Genomic DNA, 24,044 nt, shown 5'->3' on the forward strand with positions numbered 1-24,044 from the left:
GAGGTGGTTACGGCATTAGGAGTAATTCTATGCACTTACTACTTAGAGGATCCAACCCAGTACTTGCTGTATACTATATTTCACTTCTGGTCTGTGAACCCCTTGGGATTCCTCAGGAGGTGGGTGAAAATTGAACCTGAAGCAAGAAATGTCTGGGTCTTCCTCCTGGACCTATTACCCAGGGAGGGATGACCTAAATGTTGTAGGTCATGGAGTTGTCCTCTCCTCTCTATAATTCATGTTCTTAAAACTTAAAACAAAGGGAGGGGAGTCACCAACGAATTTTATAGGGGTGGCAACCTTTCAACTGTGTGTGTGTGTGTGTGTGTGTGACCGAGTGGAAGACGGATCATTTGGGCGCACTGTAACTTAACTCAGGGTGCAGCAGCAGAAACCGAACGTTTCCTCCTCTTCCTCAACGCCTCCTGCATGCTAATGGGGCTGCTCGGAACAGAATGAGACAGCCAGCTTGACTCTATGAGGCGCTTTGATTCAAAGCAACACATCATCATCACTGGGAAATTTCCACAGATTTCTACAAGGCTAATACTGGTGACAAGTGGTCCCAACTTCATCGCCTGGGATCAGTGCGTTTTATCCACAAGGGGTGCTCTGCTTGAGACCCGCCGCTACTCTTTTTTTGTTTTGTTTTTTTAGATTTTATTTTTATTTGGACGCGAGATTTCACTGCACCGATGTGCATATGCGGCCATGCACCTGCGCCTTTTGGTCGTGTTTTCATGATCTAATTTGAATCCGTATTTTAGATCGGTTAGAGATGACGCACCAGAGTGTCCCGATTTCTGTCAAGTTTCCGCTGCTGTTTGGTATGTTCGTCATGTCCGCCCGGCTTCATGCGCGTCTCTCGCTGTAGAACCAGAAGTTGGCCGTGAATAACAATAAGAGGAGTGCGCAGCGCGGAGGACGAAGAGCAGAAGTGACAGCAGCGTTCACGGAGTGTTGAGAGGCTGAATTTACTACCATCATCATCAGCATCTCTGTGCGGGGAATAAAAACTGTGAGGGGGCACTCCTGCAGCCCACTCTCTTCACCCAAACACTTTTTTAAATATTCTGCAGTGAATCCAGGCTTCTGGAACCGCAGCTGCGTAAAACTTGCTCAGATCTGACAACATTGTCTCCTATGTGTGCAACCTGGATGGATATCTGGCTCATGGAGCGAATTTAATAATATTTAAAAAAGCATTGGGGGATTATTAGCAGTCCTTCTTCTATTATACCCTCAAAATGGATTCCTACAACAGGCTTTGGGGACGCCACTGGATAAGCCACAGTTCCGCTGATCTGCTCGGAATCTGAGAGGCGCTTGCAGGCGTTTAAAGTTTGGATAAATCTAAAGCGGGTGAAGGTGTAGGATGCAGTCTGGAGCCAAGACGCTCTCCGCAGGTGGAGGGGCGTCCCTCTGCTGCCTACTTCTCCTCTGGCTCATCTATTCGCATCTGCTTAGAGAAGGTAAGGGCGCTTCCCAGCCTATTTATTACTTTTCCACCAGCAGCAACAATGTCTCAAAGGGCTGACCGGGACAGTGTGGTCAGGTCCTTTCATTTGAGAGAGAGAGAAAAAAAAAAAAAAAAACGCAGTGCAGAATAAAGCAGCCTTTCAGAGACCTGTAAGGCAAGCTCATCGGTTTATTTATGGTGACCTTTTTGAACCTCGTGGCATCTTTGGAATATTATTAGTTATCTATTGTAACGTGCTTATTAGTCTCCACAGTTTATTTTAGGATAAGAAACCCGAGACAGTGAAAAGTTTTAACTTTAGTTTTGCTTTTTAATCAATTCATCGGCTCAGATCAGCAGGTGAACTAATCCTACAGTAAAATCCGATTTTTCTTATATTTAAATGCATTAGAATTAAAAGCTCCTAGCATTTATGTGAATCGACAAACAGCATGTTGCGTTTTCTGGGTTTCATATAAATCAGATAATGGTAAGAGACATATACACTCTTAACTACTGGGTTAAAATAGAGCTGCATATCGGTGACGGTATTATTTAAAATTGTGATGGTGATTTCTGTTGCAAGTAGCCCACATTTTCCTTAAAAATGTCTTTCTTTTCGAACATTATGATGTCGCCGCTGTGCTCCTTGAACTTTTGCATCGTTGCCACAAAAATTAAGATCAATTGTGGGCATAAAGAACGGTGCAAGTCCAGCCAATACGTTATTGGCAAGCAGAGTTAAATTAATTGGATGCAAAATACGATGGTCTAACAAATATTGCATCCAAGCAGTCCTTTGAGACTGGGATATCGCAAAAATGGATATTGTGATGACAACTATAGCTCAATACATTGTGGAGTTGAAAACACTTAAAAAAACTGATTTGGTTTATTTTGCTAAGTCCTGGGGCAAATATGGACTGAAGCAGGCATAGGTTGCATTCCCATAAAGAGAATAAAGAATAACAAATGACATGGATAACTAAACATACGTGGGTTGAAATGAATGATCCGCCCATTCTCTATGGTTTCACCACTGCAGTAGAGCACTTATCTCCAACGGTAAATCCTGAGAGGATGACTCTGTCTTCCTCTCACAGAACAACAGAATAATTATACATCTTTATATTCACTGTATGACTAATTCTTTAATCAAAGTGTGAATATTAAACATAGATAGAACTAGCTTGTGTTCGCTACCTAGCAGGTAAAAGGCTAATGTTAGCTTAAGCGAATCTTGTTCTTAATTTTGTAAAATAAAGTATTTAACAAAGCCCTTTGATATTAACATTATTCTAAAGCTTTGCTTACAATTTTTATTTAATCTAATGGAAGAGTTCCAGTGAAGTCTAGGTCAAACAAACTGGTCACAGTTTTGACTCAATGGCTGGTTAAAACTACTGAACACCGGTCCTAACAGCGTGAACATTTATTTTAATAAAATAATCCAGTAATTCCAGTAATTGTTATATGTCTTGATGTGTAAGATGGGGTTGTCTTGTTATTCCTTAATTTTCAGTAGGATTTAAAAAACTACTATTTCCAAGCTATCGAATAAGTCAAAAACCTGCAGCACCACTTTTGTCCGTGGAAAAAAAAAAAAAAAAAAATATATATATATATATATATTATCTCTTAGAAAACTGAAAGTTGGCATCGGCATTGCTAATAATAAAACAACTTTCAATAGCTCTACGGTATTAAAGGTAGCTTCAGATGTTGTCTGCCAGACTATTTTCCATGGATAATATAATAATGTTACACAATGTTCCCATTATTCCTGCTCCAGACTGGGAAAGGCCTAATTTCTGCCTTCACTGTTTTAAATTTCTTCAGTTTAAGCTACATCTGTCCACACCACACTTTGCTACTGAATAAAACATCCTGTGCTACAGTTGCACCCTCATTCTGACAAAGAATAGAAAGCAAAACGATGTTTCCGGGCAGTTTATTTGCTTGCTGCCCATGATGAGTATTCTGGATTAAAGTGCTATCGTAGGCGCTGTAAGAGAAGACTTAAAGTGCTGGAACTTGTTGGGAGATGTTATACACCAAGCTTGCAGATTAGATCTTTTAATCAAGCCTTGACCGGCAGCATAATTACCACTGTGAAGGAGGGACAGTGCCCACATCAACATCTTTGGCAGCTTGCCGGGAACAAAAGTAGACGGTTATGTGAAAAATGCGTCCTCTCCATCTTTTTCTATCCAAATGCTTATTGTCATCCCTGATCCTCCTCTCAAGGCTTTGCATCTTATCAGAGGAGCCAGCCCCAACCTCACACATTTTTATTGACTTGTTTTCCATTTGAAAATGATCTTGTTAGCACATTATTGTACAAATTACTCAATCAATCTCTCATGATCTTTTCTAGTCTCAGAGTAAAGGGATAGTTAAACCTCTGCATACGATTTGAAGGTTGACATTCTCTGTATGTTCCTTTCTTGTCTTTTTAGCTTTTAGCTGAATTTTAAAGGCGAGATTATCTGCACATGCAATCTTTAAATCCAACTAAACTCTCCTTTTGAACCTGGCTTCTGTGGAATGATCTGTAAAGTTATAAAACTGTTCTCCTCACCACTTTTATACACTAAGCCTTCCAGCATCTGTCATGAACCCAAAAAAACCTTGCAGTTGCAATAACCCCGAGGTCACATCCAATGTAAATTAGTGGGCAGAGAAGATGTGTTGCCTCCACGATCTTCGTAGCTCATCTGTCATGGTGGCAAGGACATAAAATCAAAGAGCAGCTTTTGTCTGTGCATGCTTTTATCCTTGCACTGGTTTCGATAAATGGCAAGTCAGCCACACTTAGCACCAGCAGTTTATTCAACAACAGTTTGGGAATGTCAAGATCTATATACTATATATATATATAAGATTTATATACATTCCAGTGCAGTGGTGCAGTCAGAGTACGGCATCATCCTCTAAAGTCTTTGAGAAAATGTAAAAAGAAAGGAGTACTCTAAAGATCACATGTCCTCTTGTAAAGTAAGATCATTTATAAATATATAGAATTATTTTTTTATTTATGTGAGCATTTAAAGCCAGTCTCAAAATCAAAGAAGCCGTCCTTGGGTTGAAACTATGTAATTCTCTCTGTTTGGATTTTCACAAGAAAAGTATGTTTCACTCCCAGACTTTAATCCAGCATACTGATCTTCATCTCCTCCCAACCTCAACTGTAAATCATCTTGCAATTCACTGTACATTGACTTTCCCGTAAACAGGAAATTCTAATTCACCTCATTCATTCTCATTTATTTACCATTAATTTAACTTGGGTGAGGACTGCTCTACCAGCATGCTTTCAAATGTACCCTATTTTTTTCTGTCTGAAAACTGAACATTCTGAATTTCCTTTTGTTATTTAAAGCATAATAATCGTGTTTTGTGAGCTTCACCTCAGCCTTTGTATCTCCATTGCAGTGTGCTACGAACATGGGCCCATGGGGCCCGTTCAGTGCACAGCTCATGAAAAAATGGTACCTAAAGGAGTGGTGGTGCACCAATCAGAGTTTTGTGGTCTGCCAATATTAATTTTAGCCAATTTTGATTTTTCTTTAAAAAGAGAATAATAAGAAGACACAAAAAGAGCTTTCAAAATATTTTTTGCTTTTCAAGACCACGACACTCTTGTTTGAGAGAGCAGATGCTGTAAAACATAGTTGTACTATTTTAAAATAAAGAAAAAACAATTACGGGGTTCACATTTAAACTGTATTCAACATCTTATATTTTAACAATTAGCAATTATCACCACTAGCATCAATAAAAAGCCATTTGCAGTGTATATTCTGTAGAAAATGAATATCCTTACCATGACTGAAATTTCCAGTATGTTCCTCGGGAGACATAGGTTGAAAGGGTAAAAAAAGAGCAACTTTTCTACAGCGCAATCAGCTATCTCTCTCAAATAGTTATTTCCATCCCTGTGCTTACTTTAAATCATTTTATCTATAAAGGTCACTGATGTTATATAAACATATATATATATAGTCAGTCAGTCATTTTCTACCGCTTATTCCATAGTGGGTCATGGGGGAGCTGGTGCCTATCTCCAGCAGTCTATGGGTGAGAGGCAGGGTACACCCTGGACAGGTTGCCAGTCCATCGCAGGGCAACACACAAACAACCACGCACACACTCATTCATACACCTAAGGGCAATTTAGAGTTACCAATTAACCTAACAGGCATGTCTTCGGACTGTGGGAGGAAGCCGGAGTACCCGGTGAGAACCCACGCATGCACGGGGAGAACATGCAAACTCCATGCAGAAAGACCCCAGGCCAGGAATCGAACCCAGGACCTTCTTGCTGCAAGGCAACAGTGCTACCAACTGCGCCACTGTGCAGCCCCTATATAAACATATATATATATATATATATATATATATATATATATATATATATATATATATAAACATATATATATATATATATATATATAAACATATATATATATATAAACATATATATATATATATATATATAAACATATATATATATATATATATATATATATATATATATATATATATATATATATATATATATATATATATATATATATATATATATATATATATAAACATATATATATATATAAACATATATATATATATATATATATAAACATATATATATATATATATATATAAACATATATATATATATATATATATAAACATATATATATATATATATATAAACATATATATATATATATATATATAAACATATATATATATATATATATATAAACATATATATATATATATATATATATAAAAATATATATATATATATATATAAACATATATATATATATATATATATAAACATATATATATATATATAAATATATATATATATATATAAACATATATATATAAACATATATATATATATATATATATATATATATATATATATATATTACCGTGACCTCGTAGCGTTTAGATATGGTAAGATGGGAATATTATCGGATTTTTGAGTATCAAACCAGCCAGTAATTTTTCAAGGCTGATTAACCAGACAATTACACTCCACCAGCCTTGATTGACTGAGGACAAGTCTGTCAGTACCAAGGGGGCCATGTCCCAACCATACCTAAAGGGCTGGCACTGCACAAGCAAATTTTTCAAAAACCAAAAAGTTCAAACTGGTTTCCTCTCATCCCAGCTGTCTTGCTGAAGCCTAGGTCAACTGTCCATAGATGTGAGCCAAACCCAGTCACCAGGCACTTCGTTCTGGACTGGCAGTATATTTTGAGATCAAACTAGGTCCCAATCTGTTGGAAAATGGCACTTTTAGCTGTGAAAACTATGCTGGGTAAAAATATGCTTCACTGTCTTTCACTTGAGTTTCAATACGTCATTGGTAGCAATACCTTCAGAAGTACCAATACTTTGCACAAACTAATTGTCTCACTGTGCTAGCTACCAAAGGGTAAGTCGCAATGCTCCCCATAGCTGTCACCAGCTTCACAGGAAACTTTCCTGGAAATTGCATAGACACCATGAAGGCAGACGCTATAACACACGAATACTAACCAGTGCGTGCATGCCCATGTGGGCATAAAATTTCAAGCTGGGACACTCACCAAATGTGTTTGATGTAACTTGGCTTAAAGCATGCTCAAGCAGCCCTTGAGTCACTGGAGGACTGCTGTGATTGTAGCTGGTTCTCCCTTGAGGTGCTCCGCCGCTGTCTGACTTGTCAGGCAGCACTATCAGGAGGTGAACCTGTCCTGACTTCTGCCTAAGCTAGCCAAGAAGCAGTGGCCAAAGCACTGAAGCTGGTTACCCGTTGCCACTGGATATGAGTGGCCACAGCTTCACAGCCAGCCTGCTCGACTACCACATTGCGATTGATGGCGAAGGAGAATTGGATGCAGGGTCTGAGATTCTTATCACCGACGAAGATGAGGACAATAAACCACCTCTTGGGTTTGGCCCAGGCTGGGGAGGGAAACTCTTCTTCATATGCCTTGGATGTGGACCTGCACAAAGTGTATAAATGCACCACAGCAAAACTCAATATCTAGTGGCCCGAAGATCAGTCTGAAGCAGCACAGTCACGTTTTGACCATAAGAAGCTGCCAAAAGTTAAGAGAATGGGGGAAGAGTTCCCACCTTTCTTCTTGGAGTTGCTGGAGGAATTTTCAGTTTCCTGGGACAACAAATCGTACAGGGAGAAACATCCAGTGGCAGGCACCTCGATTCTGGATTGCGAGGTAATGGACGACCAAGGTCTTTAAAAATAGCCTGCAGGCTGCAATTTCCTCTGCCACCCCCACTGTTCAGAGGAGTGATGCAATCACAGGCCAGTGGCACCACTGCTCTTTTCCTACAAGAGAAAATATCTTCCCTGTTGGAGAAAGGAGCGATAAAGTTGATCCCTGAGGAGAAAAGCCAGAAGGGTTTTTACTCCAGATATCGCAGGATGCATGCAATTTTAGACCTACAGACTCTAAAGAAGCATCTTATGAGATACAAGTTTAGGATGCTGACGCACACGTCTCTCTTGTGCTTCCTGCAACCAGACGATTGGTATGTATCAACTGATCTCAAGGATGCAAACGTTCACTTCCCGCACAGGAAATATAAAAAATTTGCATTTCAGGGGAAATTCTACAAGTGTCTTGTCCTTCCTTTTGGCCTCTCTCTGAGCCCAAGGATATTTGGGCAATGCACTGAAGCCACTGTGGCACCGCACAGGCAACAGGGTATCTGTGTGGTGACGTATATAGATGACTGGCTCAGCAGGAGGCAGCAAATCACACAACGTTGTTGTCAGAACACATGCTGGATCTGGGCTTTAGAATAAACGTGGAAAAGAGTGTCCTTTTTTTTTTCTCAGACAAACTCTTTTTAGGTCTGTTTCTGGACTCTGCTCAGGCCAGAGTGAAACTGACAGAGTAGAGAGAAATATCACTTATTAACTTTATGTCCCTTTTTGTCAGGGAGAATTTTGTGACTTCTCGAATTTATACACACTTGCTGGGACTGATGGCCTCAGTTTTGAAGTAGTCCCACTGGGCCTACTTCATATGAGGGGAGTCCAATGCTGGGTGGCCTCTCAGAAGATGAGTTCACACACAACTCACAGAGTGAGGGTCTCAGCCACCTGCAAAGTGGCCCTATGTTCCTGGAAAGATTCGCACTTCCTGACTCAAAGTGTCCCAATTGAACTGTGCAGAGCAGAAAAGTGGTAACCATAACCTTTTCTGAGGGTCATCATGTGTTAATCTGGACAGGCAACACAACTCTGATAGCATATATAAACCCGCAAAGGCTCTAAGATTTTCAGCATTTGCACATGCTGGCTGACAAGCTAATCTTTTGGAGAAGCAACCATTTTCTGTCACTAAGGGAAACACAGCCACAACTCCGGGAGTGTTGAACCAGGGAACAGACGTTTTCTCCATTAGAATCCTTCTCCATGCAGAATGGAGACTTCACCCCGAGGTAGGATTATCTGGCTGTGTTACGGGGCAGTTCTTAGCAGAACTTTTTGCATCTCAGGAAAAGACACAGTTTCCGCAGTTCTTTTTCCTGCATAACCAGGATTGGCGTTGGTGCCCTAGGTCATTCGGTGGCCCGAGTTCTTCTATATGCCTTTCCTCCAATTGCCCTCATTCTGCCAAAGAAAGCCAGGGTTCAAACCAAAAGCCTGTCAGTGATTCCCATGGCACCCCACTGGCTGTCAAAGCACTGGCTGGCAGAGGTAATACAACTCCCAAGGGAGAGCTTTGCCCTCTACCACTGCGAAGGAACCTGTTGTCTCAGACAGGGTGTGAAATCCTTCATCCCCACACAGAGAGGCTGTCATGACGGGTCTGGCGTGTGAGTGTGGCTGAGCTTCATGTTTTTTCAGCGCACCCATTGTGTACCATATTCTCTACAGAAAATCTAAGGGTGACCATTTTTCCCAATACTGCTTTTATGCCTAGGTTTTTGGGCTCATGTTCAGCAATGGACTTGGCCCCCACCTTTTTCTCAGTAGAGCAGAAGTGTTTACTCTGGACTCTGTCCAGTACAGGCCCTGCACACATATATGGATAGAACCAAAATCCTCAGGAAAAGTAACCAGCTATTTCTTTCTTGAGCAAAGGGTCACCTGGGTTAGCCTGTGTCAAAGCAATGGAAATCACACTGCATAGTTGGTGCGATTTCCTTGGCTTACAGCTTTGAGGCATAGCAGCGAGGTCCTGCTTGCCCACTCATCTAGAGCGCTAACTACTTTGTGCTCTCTCTTCAGAGGGGTATCCATTCAAGAGATCTGTTCCATGTCAATCTGGGCCTAACCGTGTTCAACAAAGTGCATATGTAGGAAATCAATATTTAAGAGTAAAACTGTTTAAAGATTTTCTCTTTTTAGTTGGCTGTGTGCCAGTCCGAGCTCAGTTTGGTGAGGGCACATTTGGGAACTGTAAGGCTTGATACTATAGGTTTCCATTGTTTAGCTACATTCCCTAAAAGGTATTTCTGTGACCATTAAAAAACCAGATCACAGACATTTTATAATGACCTTGGGTAATTGTGTCGACTTGTAAAAACAAGAGCACGGTGTGTCTCATAAAGCTGTGCACAATGACTGTCTCTCATTTGTGCCATATTAACAATTGCCATTTACAAATTTATCAGGCAGGATCAACAATATTATTAGTAATTCTTGCCTCTCTTAACACTTGTGGGACCAGTTTGGGTGTTGGTGTCAGAGTGACCAAGACAACCACATTGGCTGACCTGAAACGAATCCATGTAGAAGAACGGTATACCATCCCACAGCATGGTGTGACCAAGCTGGCGACCAGCAAGAGAATGTGGTGCCAGGCTATTGTTGTATATGGTTCTCCCCGACACTATTAAGGCATGTGTTTGCTAACAAATCATTCAATTACCTGTATGTCTAATTTCTTTAAACTTCAATAATCAAATTCAATAAATGACACCAATAAAAGTTAATTGCAGAATAAGTGGTTTAGCAAAGGGCAGATAGAATCTAAAAAGGCACAACCCAGATACTCAACTCTGCTTCTGCTGCCTAACTGACAAATACATTTAGCCTATAGTGCCATTTAAAGTAGCCTAAGGCTGCTTTCACCTAGGAAACAGCAGGAGATGCACCCGCCATATAGCCAGAGCCAAAAGCAGGAGAGAAGAGTGCTGAGCAGGGAGCACAAAGGGCACAAGTATGGGAATGAGAGCATCAATTGTTGACAAAAGTATGGTCATTCACCATCAACTGGTACTTACTGATACCAGAGAAAACATATTGGAACTGTTATTTGTGTTAGCTAACAGTTTTTGAAATATAAAAACACATCTCTTTTCTATCAATTTTTTAACATAGGCTTTTATTCTCAAGTTATTTGATATGTCCTTTCCAGCATTCTCTGTAGTGCACTATATTTTTGCTCGTTGCTTAGCTAAATGCAGGGCAGCCCTGCTCTGCCACTGAGCAATATTCATAATGGGTTGGAAAGCTATACACAGTCTTAAGATTTATTGTCAAAAAGCATTGTTACAACAAAGAGATGATTGGCCAAACTCAAATTTTGTACTTTTTGTGCCAAAAGAAACAAAACATTTTTAGGTTCACCAAGGAAGATCTAATTTCTGACTTTTCCTGCTGATGTTTCTTTAACTTGTCAGAACAATTCAGTTTTAAATGTATATGTTTGCTAATCTTCCTGCTTGCTTCAACCCTGGCAATCAGCCTACAGAATCATTTAAACTCTGTGGCATTTTCTTTCAAACAAGTTTCAAGCATTCCGTCTCTGCTGTGTAGTGCCTTCCAAAAATTATTACACCTCTTGAACTTTTGCAGATCCTGTTATGTTAGAACAACATGTGTGGTGTACATTATTGAGAGTTTATGAGACAGACTGACACACAGTCCATAATTGGGAAGTGGAAGGAAAATGATGAAATAGATTTCAAATGGAAAGACCATGACACAGTGCAACCCTATCAAGACATGAACGTCTACCTCAACTTACTTGCTGGGCAAGGAGACCATTAATCCAAGAAGCAGCCAAAACACCCATGGTAAGTTGGAGGAGTTGCATTTAACAGTCTCCCACAACTCTGTTGACATGACAGATATTAGCTATGCAGTCCACAAATCTGCCATTTATTAAACAGTGGCAAGGAAAGACCAAAGGAAGTCTCATTACCATGTTTAACACAGCAAACGGGTAGAAAAAGTGCACTCTCTCAGACCAACTGCGAAACATGGTGGTGCCAGCATCATTGTGTGGGGATTCTTTTCTTTAGCAATAAAAGCTGGTGAAAGTTTCTGATGGGAAGATACAGTGCCTTGCGAAAGTACTCGACCCCCTTGAACCGGACAACATCTTGCCACATTTAAGGCTTCAAACATAAAGATATAAAATTAAAATTTTTTGTGAAGAATCAACAGCAAGTGGGACACAATCGTGAAGTGGAATGAAATTTATTGGATGTGTCAAACATTTTTAACAAATAAAAAACTGTGGGGCGTGTAATATTATTCGGCCCCTTTACTTTCAGTGCAGCAAACTCACTCCAGAAGTTCAGTGAGGATCTCTGAATGATCCAATGTTGTCCCAAATGACTGATGATGATAAATAGAATCCACCTGTGTGTAATCAAGTCTTCGTATAAATGCACCTGCTCTGTGATAGTCTCAGGGTTCTGTTCAACGCGCAGAGAGCATCATGAAGACCAAGGAACACACCAGGCAGGTCTGAGATACTGTTAGTATAAGTTTAAAGCCGGATTTGGATACAACCAGGAGGCCCCTAGGACTACAGGAAATTCAGGTGAATTAATGATCAGGAAAGTTACTTTTTCTTGATGATTACCTCCAACTGTTAAGGTAATCTCCTCCATCCTGAGATGTGAATTGTTCATGCTGTGACCATCCAAAGCTAGCACGTTTCTTGTGTCAGCTGACGAAATAAGTTTTATGCCGTTCTTATTTGCAAATGTTTCGTCCATGAATTCAGTATCTGCTCCTGAATCAATAAACACGGCCCCCTGGAGAGACAAAGAAGAGGTTTGAAAATGGGCAGGAAACAAGAAGGAGGAGGCAGATAGTTGACTTCGGCTCAGTAGAGACCTCCCTTCCTCTGCTGAGCCTGTCCTTTTAGTGTACACCTGAGTACTAAATGTCCCTTCTCTCCACAATAAAAACAGAGCTTGAATCTTCTCCGACAATCTTTCTCCTCAGGGGTAATCTTGGTTCTGCCCAATTGCATGGGCTCACAATTATCATTTTCCTCAGTGAGAGGTGACCGACTCCTTCTCTCATACCGGTGTGCAGAAACCTGAGTTAATGATGAGCGACCCCTCTCATGGCGCTTCTCCTTCCTTCTCTCTGCCAGCCGAATATCAATGCAAGCAGCCAAATCCTCAAATTGTTTCAGGGAAGAAGGATAATCACCGGTCGCTAGCTCATCCTTGATGTCTTCGTTTAATCCTTTCATGAATGCATCCATTTGTGCTGCCTCATTCCAATGGCTCTCTGCAGCCAACAAATGAAAGTCAATTATATAGGTCGAGACAGGTTGATCACCCTGTTTGAGGGACAATAATCCTCTTGCGGCCTCACGACTTGGAATGACCGGGTCAAAAACTCGAATGAGTTCCTTGGAAAAGGTTTCATAAAGATCACAAGATGCAGACCTGTTATGCCATTCAGCGTTCCCCACTGTTTTGCCTTTCCTGCCAGCAGAGATATAACAAACGCCACCTTGGAACGTTCAGTGGGAAAGGATGACGGCTGAAGCTCAAAATGAATTTCACACTGAGTTAGAAAAGCTCGACATTGGTCTGAGTCTCCCCTGAACATCATGTGGAGAGAGGCGTGGCTCCCTTACCTCTGCTGTTGTCCGTGTTACTTGGGCGTAGTTTCTTTGTGACGGTGGCAGCTCGGAGACAAGATTGCCAGAATATAATATGGAAATTATTTCCTCCATGCCGGAACCCAACCAGGAAAGGGTCTCATCAACGTGGGTACGCCACTGTTGTGCTGGCAATGGGTCCATTTTTGGCTAGATTTTTCTGCTATGAATCAGAAAAAGGCGACAGGAAAACGTCACACAGGTAACACTCCTCACAGCTTCCAGGAATCACTGAGGCAGAAAGAGGGATTAGTGACTTGTAGTCTCTCCAGATTTTGCAGGGATCAGAAAAGTCACTAACCTGCTTTTGTCGTGAGTGGAACTTGAAACCCAGAGGGGAAACCTCAGTGGGCGGCAGGCGGTGATCTTTACAGCTCAGGAAAGAAGTGACTCCAGGCTGAATAATCCGAGGGCTAGGCTGGCTCAATAATCCAAGGACAGGAACAGGGTCAACGATCGGAACAAGAGGCGTCAGGCAAGGGGCAGGCAGAGGCATAAACCAGATGCAGGAAACAAGGTCGACAACCAAAATCCAAATAGTCCGACAGGGAGCAAGCAAAGGCATAAATCCAAAAGGCAAGGCAAGGTCAAGAACAATGATCAGACAGGAAGGAACGCTGGATAACTACTCACACGATGGTTTTCAAAAATCTGGCACCGTCTGCTTGTCAGAGTCGGTAAATATCAGGGAAGACACAGGTGCTTGGCATTCCACAGATTGCACTACACAGCAGCAGCCACCAGGTGCATCTAATCTGCTGATTGCAGCCAGGGAGACAGGGTAGAGCAGACGTGTCAGAATCATAACACATCCACTTGATGGTTTTTTAGAATTTTGTATTTTTATAATGTAAAGCACTTTGAATTGCCCTGCCTGCAATGTGCTGTACAAATAAATGTACTTAGTTACATGTCTATCACAGCAATTTCATTTACAAAAATTCCAGTATAATTTATTTTTATATTTTTTTAAATGCACATTGTTTTCTCATAACCCCTTTTGTTTCCACTAGATTTGTTTTGAATGCTTCAATTCTTTTTTATCCACTAATTATCAATAAGGTGTTGTTAGTGGGGTCCACCTTGAAGGTGTTGTCTTTTGGGTCCGTCCAGTCTGGAGAAGTGTCAGGTTATCATTGTCAGGTCAATGAGGTTCATAGGTCAGTCAGAACCTTGGTCATTTGGTCTTGGGTCGTTTTTGGTCATTTGGTCTGTGCACATAATGTCTCATGGATCCAACCAATGATTAGTCAACAAAACTTCCACACAGTGTGATGTTATTTCTCTAGCTTCCACCGGTTGAAGAAAAATGTATTGTTAATAAATTAACTGCATTGCCTAGAACACTGAATTCCTCCTGGATGAGCATCACCTGTTAAAAAAACTTTATTATTATATTAGTCAGTTGTTTCACATATTCAATCAGATCATTAAACATTGCAGTAGTTGAAGTTATTAGTATCAGTAGGTGAAGTTATTAGTATCTCATCTTCCGCATAGAAGGTATCAGTAGGGGGTTGTTTTTTCTTTCCACTGATCACCTTTTCAGCATGCATCGCCCAGTTCTGCCAACTGTTAACCGAGCAGGTGGGTAGATCAATATTATGTTTTGTGACCCAGTTTCGAATCTCAGGTAAAGCATTTGCCTGGAGGGCAATTTTTAACTGCTGTTTATAGGGACTGTCGTCCACATTATCATGTTGCAGTCCACTATTCCTTTTAAACACTTCTTCCATTCTCAGTCTATACTCAATGATTGGCTCTCCTATTTTCTGTTTAGTCTGGTTAATAATGGTATAATCTGCTCTCTGTCTAAACTCTCGTTTAACATTGCCCCACAGCACCGCAAATCGTGCTGTCAACTGTTGGTCGTCATGGGCCAGAGGCAGTCCTGGATTATTATCCTCCATCGGATTCCAGACACCCTGCACTCTTCCCCAATCTATGCCTAATTTTGTCATTAATACTTGTTGCATCTCCACTCCATTTAGATGATAACTTCCTCTCAACATATCCATTGCATTAATAAACCCTTCAGGATCCCCTTTTGGGTGAGGAATACCCTCCACTGCCTTTTTAATGTCCTCTAGGGTCCAGGTTCTATAGACTAACATAGTTCTAGGTACACCAGCAGCAACATTGGGATTTGGAACTTCTATCATAGGAAACAGATCAGCAATGTCATTGAGGCCATCCAGTTTAATTGTCTGTTTTCTCCGCCAAACTTTTTGCTACTGGGGAGCTGGTTATCAAATTTGGGGATCCCTCTCTCATAGTTTGTGAAGTCGGAAAAACTAATGGTGAATATGGTGATGCCTCTTCAGTCAGTTCAGGCACTGTCGCAGCTGCAGCAGCAGGCTTGGGCTGTGGCTGCCTGCCCCTCCCCCTTACTACACCAGTGTTATTGTCTTCTTGTCTGGCAACTGCTATATAAATCTCCTTGCTCTTTTTATCGTTCCCTGCCTTTCTTTTATGAGCTTCAGCAAGCCAATTTTTTGCCCTGATTAATTCTTGGCTGGGTTTTTTCCTTTTCCTAAATTTGTCTTTCTGTTGCAATCTCTGTACCAAATGGGTACAAGCAGGGACCGAAAGATGTCATTTAAACTTATAATCTTTCTACCATTTAGCAAGATTTTTTTTACTGTATCTGGATCTTTTGAGTGTATAAACTTTACATCTCCTTCTGACGGGGGCTGCTTCCGGACGCAGTTCCTCATTTTAAGAGTTTTTATTTTTATATCTATTAAAAACTATTATTAAGAATTGAGTTCTACTTCTAATAATTTATATTAGCACTATTTATTTTATTCTCTGTGCTTTATTATATATACTTTTATCCTATTTACTCTAGTTTATATATAAATATATATATATATATATATATATATATATATAAAACAGAGGTGCATTTATTATACATATCTTGTACCATCAAATCAACAGAATTCCTCAAACGGGGCCCCAACATCTCCCGGAAAACAGGCTTCTAGATCAAAACCTAGTTTTGATCCGGTTTTCCACTTTGAGTTCTAATCTCGGAGAATGCAGGAGTTTTAGACTGAGATTTGATGGCACCTAATATCCAAATCAGAATTCCTTACGACACCTCTCAGCTGTCAACAACTTTATGTTAACACCAGCAAGGTTTCGGGTTGTCTCACTGAGAGTGCCGTATGATTCTGCAGACACACACATGCACCAACACACAATTACTTATAGGCCTAAATCACCTAGACTAGGTTTTCTGTTTTTTATGCGCTTTTCTTTTTAAACTCAGAATTTTTCCATGGAGTTGGTTGCTTTTAATCTCCTTAGGGGAAATTACGAGGACCTCTAAACTCAAAAACTCCTATTTATTTTTAATATACTTAGTTGGTTCCGTCTTACCTGTGCTTTCGTTCACACTGTCTGTCGGAACGTGTTGATCCACCCTCCTGGTGCCCGTCGGTCGATTCGGTGGTTACCAACACAGAATTCACTGCGCAGGATTTTTGTTCTCCAGACGTTCTGGAGGCTGCCCAGACTGGAAGCCCACACACACCGCTGGGCCCGGGGCGGCAGATTTCTAGCGCTCCGGCTCAAAGGACCAAAATAAATGTTCGAGTTGAAAAGCTGAAAATTACATATCAGTGCAAATTAATTAAATTCAAAAATACTTTATTAATCCCAAAGGGATTAATAGACACAAGGTGAACCAAGTAAGTTTGACTTGCAAGGGAGAGACAGTCCTCTGCAGAACAGCAACTTCTTTCTCACAAAGAGTAAGTTCTTGCACCAGCCTTTTATATACAACTCACATTCCAACAAGCAAAAAGTTCGAATTGGTTGAGCCAATTCTTACAAAGATTTCAACATAAAAAGTAGTCATTCCCATATATGGTATGAGCATGTCATGTCCAGAGAGTGATCCACTCCAGACCACATTCCTTAACTTTCCACTCCCTTTGTCCACACTAAAACCAATCACAGGAATCGTCTTCACTATAGTAGAAAGTCAAACATAAACCTTGTTTAAACTAAACAATGATAACTTATATACATTTTTCCAACAGATACGCAGATCAGTAGGCAACTTGAGGTTAGGTGCTTTGCCCAGGGACACATCAACATGTAGGAAGAGGAAGATGGAATCAAACCCACAACTGTCGGGGTCTGGGATTTTCTGTTTGTTTTTGCCTACTATTTACACTACCTTACCACTAGATGCCGCCTGAGCTCCGGAGGTGAGAGGGAGACAGGTGTTCGCAATCTTCATCAAACTGGAGGAGTACAAGAGAGCAGTCGGCCAGCACTTCTACGCCTGAGTGTTTGCCTAATATGGCTCCGCTGCAGATCTGTTCTGGTTCAACTGACTCCTCGTTTGAACTGCTTCTCAAGCTTCAAGATTTCAAGCAAAGTTTTGGATTCCATTCCAGCTGGCTGCTACTAGCTCTCCTACCTCCTGGCTTCAAGCTCAAGCGAACCCTGGCCATCCTCCAATGGTTAGTCATCTCCAAGCCCGTCATCTGGAGCTCACTACCTCAGTAACTGAGCTGCCTTCAGAGAAACCTCACTGCTGCCTTCAGAGAAACCTCACTGCTGCACACTGAGTGAAGGATCAAGAGGAAAATAAATTCAGGCACCTCTGTGGTCATCTTCCGTCGCAGCTCCGACCCCCTCCATGCAAGATCATCAACATCACTCAGTAAGCCTGAAGATACCTTCTTAAGAAAGTCTGTGTTGGTTCTCCATCAACTTACCCAACCTTCTCTCCATACAGTCGGTGTATCCAGTTCCAGTTCCCAGTACACACCTTCTGTAAATAAATTCATTAACTTTCAACTTCAAACTTCAAATTTGTTAATAAAACAATGACAACAACTTTTGGATTGGAAGACAATAACTCTCTCGCACACAGCAAAAGTTCATCTTCCACTACTTTATGTTGCTCAGATGTTTACAGCTGTACTGTGACAAAATATCAAAAGGTCCTGCCCATTTTACTTAAGCAAACACTCGTAGAGTCTAACCAACAATTCCATCTATGACAGGAAATTTGAAAATTTGTTTTCTAATATGCACCAAGAATGAAACATATTTTTTAATAGAAAATATGGTAATACGGTGAAAGTGTTGAGTGTTCATTCACTCTGCGTGTTCATTGATTTGAGACAGACCACAAACTACTTCTTTGCACAGAGTATTTAATAGAGCTCGGGATTTGGTTGTAAAATGACCTCCTCTTCAATCAGCCCACCACAAATACTAAAGAGTACACAACATCATGAAGAGACACCAATGATTCATACACTGCATACATGTTTTACACAATAAATAATGTCAAACTATGATTGAATTAAGAGGTTAGGTGGGTTCTGTGGGTGAGACTGATTGGTCATTAATGGGAAGTGTAGGGTTGAGTCTGTGGATCAGACCTCAGAACCTCCTTTATAGATATGAAACAGTATTGCCCTGGTCTAATCTTGATCTCAGCTGATCAGTCCATACTGTTCTTCTGTTGATGTCAACAACTTTATCGTCACAGTAAGCACCTATAAATTTAGGTCACATTATCACACGCAATGCTGCTAGTCTTGACCTCCTGAACCAAATTCATCTCACTGTAAGTATTCACTGACTTTGTTGTCCTTAAACTATTAAGTAATTCATGTGGCAGTATTCTTAGGGTCTTTGATAACTTCCTGACTGCCTTGAAAGGTTACTTCAGAATTTCATCATCAGACCCAAGGCTATGTCTCCAAATATTAAGGTATTTGTTCCTGATTGCATTTGCAAACCCTAATTTGTTTTTTTATGTAGCTTGTTGGAGGAATGGTTTCTTCTTCTTTGAGTTGCCTTTTGGCCCATTTTGGTACAGGACTCATTTTACTGAATAAGGACTCGTTTTACTGGGTAACAACACTCTCTTACCAGCGTCAGTCAGTGTTTTCACATGGTCTTCTGCTTTTGTTCAGGGGTTGATTTACACATATCTCACCGAAACATGTTCATTTCTGGGACACAGAACTCATCTTTTTCCTGAACAGCACGATGGCTGCACATTCCTATGGTCTTTTATAGGCGCAAATAATTGTTTGAACAGATATACGTGGCATCTTCAGGCATCTGGAAATTGTACAAGGATGAACCTGACCTATGGAGGTCCACAGTTTACCTCATATCTTGCCTGATTTCTTTTGATTTGTCCATGATATAATCATCTGGTATTTCCCAACTTGTTTAAAGAAAGAGTAAAATCTTGATACTCCCTTGATAAAGGAAATAATCATTTGAAAAATTCATTGTTTATTTACTCTGGTTATCTTTATCAAAATTGGTCAGATGATCTGATACATTTAACTGTAAAAAAAAGCAAAAACAGCAGAAAGTGAGTGGGTAAATATTTTTTCTGTGCACTGTAGCTGCGGTCACCTTTTAAATGTAATCAGTGAAAAATCCTCAGTAAACTGTAAAGATTGCATGTAACATGTAATAATGGAAAATACCTTTTGGTTTTATCAGATTGATAGGTTGTTCTGGCATGAGTTGCAAAAGTAGAAGGAATCTTGTTATATATATAAACAAAAGAATAAACCAAATGAGTGAAACTATGAACCTATATCCTGTAGTTAGTGTCACATAAAAGCAAAAAACATTTGTGCATTTTTTACAGCACATGTCACAAGTCATAATTACAGTGTCATTGTGATTTGTTTGAATAATCCAATTTATCCTGCAACAATCTATCTCGTCACCCCGCCACACTGCACAGGCTGTCAAAGGAAATGACAGCTCAGATTTTAAGAAATTATGTCTGCAGTCTGTTAGATTTTCAAAGTGACTCACTGTAGCTTTACAGTCAGCATAGGTGTCCACTGATGACAGACTCACAGTCTGTGTGTCTTTCACAAATCAGACAGATTTTATCCTAGTGAATTATTCCTCATGCTATCTCTGACTTTTTCCATTTTTATCAAATCAGCACCTGCGTAGGGGGATCGAATGTCATCCTGGGTGCACCGAAAGGATGATTTTAAAAATTATGAGTGGGATTTCTCTTTTAACTGTCAGAGTAGGACGCATTCATCCAAATCAGTTAAAACCTTTGAACTAAACACCATTATTCCCTTCTAGTCCTCTTTGAGGCAGCATTTATCATGCAAAGGGAGCACCAGTCTGATTATGACCTTGGCTGTAAATTGTAAGCAAAGCATTTAGTCCTTCTTTTTCTATAGGCTGCTGAGCTTCAAAATGAGCATCTTTAAGGGAAGAGTATGAAAAGACTTTTTTACAGCTTAATTAATTTGGCTGCATACAAAGCTCACATTTCATAGCTCCCTGAATATGAAGTTGTTCTTGCCATATGCTTTGACCTCTTGTGGTTGAGTTGAGTGAATTGCTCAGCTTCTTTCTGTATTGTTATTTTGTACGAATAAATATCTGGGTCCGAAACTGCTCCGTCATCAGCAAACTTGTATAAATGATTGGAGTTGCGCTCCCTCAATCTCGTTGTCCTTCACTGTTTTCTGTCTAAAATATTATCATGTCAGACATTACTGTGCACCAGCACTTTTGGGGTTGTTCACCATCTTCTCTGCGTTTGCATTAAGAATCGGGGACATTTTGATTGAAATTTGAAGTGAGTCACTGGATCACAGCCATCAAAGATGCTATGTCTTTTGCATTCATTCTTTAACTGCTTCAAGCCTGTTTTCATTGGCACCAACTAGCCTAAACTTGATACTTCATCATATATTTGCTGTTTTGCAACAAATATCTATCTAAAGCAATCTCCTTCATATGTTCCCAATGAAAGGACAGACCTGAATTACACTGTTAGCAGGGCATGCATGTACAGGGGATGTTTTCTATTTAAAAACTGCCCTTGGCAATGTCACAGGTGTAGCCTACAAACTGCAAATATAACTAAACTAGAAAGACGTAGAAGTCCTGAAAAATGAAACTACACATCATGCTGCTTTGGTTCATTGACAAAGGAAACAAGTCTAAAGTGGTTAAGTCCCTGTTTCTCCCAAGTACTCCTCTGTTGGTCCCTGCGGGTGAAGCAGTGTATGGACCTAACTGGAGAATGAAATTTGGGGCACACAGAGCACATCTCTGTTATCAGTACTGTTGTACTGCTTGCTGTCTCTTTCTTTGCTTGTGATTGTATAACGATCATTCTTGAAGCAGCTTCAGGGATTGTCAAAACTGAATGCAGTGCTGATTCGAACTTGCAGAGCTTTTCCAGAGGAGAAGATGCAACCTGACACATGATCTTGGTGTAAAAGCTGGTAGTGAAGTACATAAAAAGAAGTTGATGATATAATACCTCAAAACTTTTCCCTCCTCTATAGAGGTCATCCCAGATGTTTCCTCTGTTCCACTTAACTATTAAAACTCCTCTTACAGTTCGTAACTTGCAAGTGTAGATGCGAATGTTGAGATGAGCCTGAAAACAGAGTATGGAAAAGTATCTGTTTCCAGAATTTATCCTTTATCATATTCTCTAAAAGGTCAATCAATAATAATAATAACAACAATAATAATAATAAAACATCAAATAATTTTACATGGAGTAGTGCAATTACAAAGAGTAAGCAGGCTTGAACAGGTGGGTTTTAAATCTGGATTTGAAGAGGGGTATCTGTCAGTGTTACGGATGACTGGTGGGAGAGAGTTCCCCGTGGTGCTGAGGCGAACAGAGGGAACAGTGAGGTGGATCTGAGGAAGCAGGATGAGATTGTGACATGAAAGAGACCAGATTAGTAAGGATGGAGAGGTTTGGTGTGACCTTAAATGTAAACAGAAGGATTTGGAATTTGATTCTGAATTTGACCCGTAGCCATTGGAGCTGATGTAGAACTGGGTGGGGAATGGAAGACGTTCACCACCACGTTCACCAGGAACGGAAACTAGGCCCCCTGGCTCTGTCAGGTCTCTGCTTGGGGGGTGATCTGCCCTGGGGTCTTGGGTCTCTGGGTCCATGGCTGGATCTGCTCCGGTGGAGACAGCTGCTGGTGGGCTCGTCTCTGCAGCTCCCTGGGGCCTCAGCACTGTGGCTGCTGGGTGGTTCCCCTAGGGCTCTCCTCTGCTCTTCTCTGGCCAGAGATGAAATCCCTAAATTCCTTCCAATTGTACGTTGGTGGTCCTTAAACTGTTGGACTTTTTGCTCATGCAAAAGGGATGCTCCTTTTATACCCAATCATGACACTCACCTGTTTCCAATTAACCGGTTCACCTGTGAAATGTTCCAAACAGATGTTTTTTGAGCATTCCTCAACTTTCAAAGTCTTGCAAACATCAAATTCAAACTGAGTGAATATTTGCAAAAGTACAATAAAGTTGATCAGTTTGAACGTATACTTGTCTTTGTAGTGTAGTCAATTACATATAGGTTGAACAGGATTTGCAAATCGTATTTTGTTTTTTTTACGTTTTACACAATGTCCCGTCTTCATTGGAATTGGGGTTGTAGTAGTTGGAATCTGATCCAAGTTGTTGGGATCTGATCCAAGTTTCAGTGTAGGAGGGATAACTACGGTCTTAAGGAGGGTGGGAACAATTCCAGTAGAGAGCCATGACTGAATGATAGCAGTTATGAAAGGGGGGAAAGAAGACCGGACTTAACCAGGATTGTATTGGATCAAGCAAGCATGTAGAGGGTTTAGATGTACTTTAGATGGTCCGTCCATTCATCCATCTAGTTTTCAGTCTTTGAATTTAGCAGGTTCTATTTTTAAAGCCTGACCATAAATATATATCATAATTGATAAAGACATTTTGTAAATATACCTTAAAAATAGGGTAAAAGAGCCGAGAACTATTTGAGTCTAGGAACTATGCTGTGAAAAATGTTTCGGAACTATGTTGGGTATTTAACCTAAAGGCTAATATTTCTTTAAAAACCAAGCTCACATAAACCACACTGTTTGCTCCACTGCTCAGCTGCTCGATTTGTTGAGCTGCAGAAGATCATGGCGGATGTCAGGAAGCGTGTAGCACGGGGTCAGTCAAACATCTGCCTCGCTCACCTGGTGTCCTATTACATGATACTTGCTGCGCCGCACACGTCAAGTGGTGTTAAGGTAATGAGATGCATTTGGTTGCTGCTGCTTTGACGAGCACATGTTCAGTGAGGTGAGTTTGCTGTTCGATGTCACCCTGTGTCGTTAATAACAGACAGAGCTGTGAGATTAGAACAGATGCAAATGAAAGGTTAAGTCTTTAATGCTGACGTAAAAATTAAAGCAGCAGTAGGCTATTAATCTATAAGAACTCACTGGATTTACATTTAAGAAATGGGTTTATACGTCTCTTTAATATGGAATAAAACCAGTGTAATGGCAGATTTAGCATTTTATTTTACTCAAACATTGACAGCGTAACAAAAAAGAAATGGATTTTTCAAGAAAAAAATATTTGTAAAATATTAACAGTTGCCTCAGCGTTTCTATTGCTATATTGCTTTTAGATACAGTTGCTAAGTAAATGATATAAAAAAATGCTGAACATACTAAGGGTTACATTTTGCTGCCACGTTCTGGATCTGGAATAAAATGTCATTTAAAATCAACCTTGAATCTGTGATGAAATATTTTTATTCTGTATTAAGCTTAAGACTTGTAGTAGATTTCAGACCATCACTTGTGTGTCCAATGGTCCTTTTCTTTGTCAGAGTTCTGCCTTCCAGCAGAGTTCAA

At 40.3% G+C, this 24,044-nt stretch overlaps 1 protein-coding gene across 1 annotated transcript in view; it reads left to right on the top strand.

Moving 5' to 3' along the window:
- Positions 1 to 374: 374 nt before the first annotated feature.
- tafa5l (TAFA chemokine like family member 5, like) overlaps positions 375 to 24,044 on the top strand; it is an 83,878-nt gene continuing 60,208 nt past the window's right edge. The window contains exon 1 of the mRNA XM_047380247.1: positions 375 to 1,472. Coding sequence (XP_047236203.1) covers positions 1,376 to 1,472 — 97 coding nt within the window. The 5' untranslated portion in view covers positions 375 to 1,375. The remainder of the gene's footprint in view (positions 1,473 to 24,044) is intronic.

The sequence above is a fragment of the Girardinichthys multiradiatus genome, chromosome 1 (genome assembly GCF_021462225.1).
Source record: "Girardinichthys multiradiatus isolate DD_20200921_A chromosome 1, DD_fGirMul_XY1, whole genome shotgun sequence".
NCBI lineage: Eukaryota > Metazoa > Chordata > Actinopteri > Cyprinodontiformes > Goodeidae > Girardinichthys > Girardinichthys multiradiatus.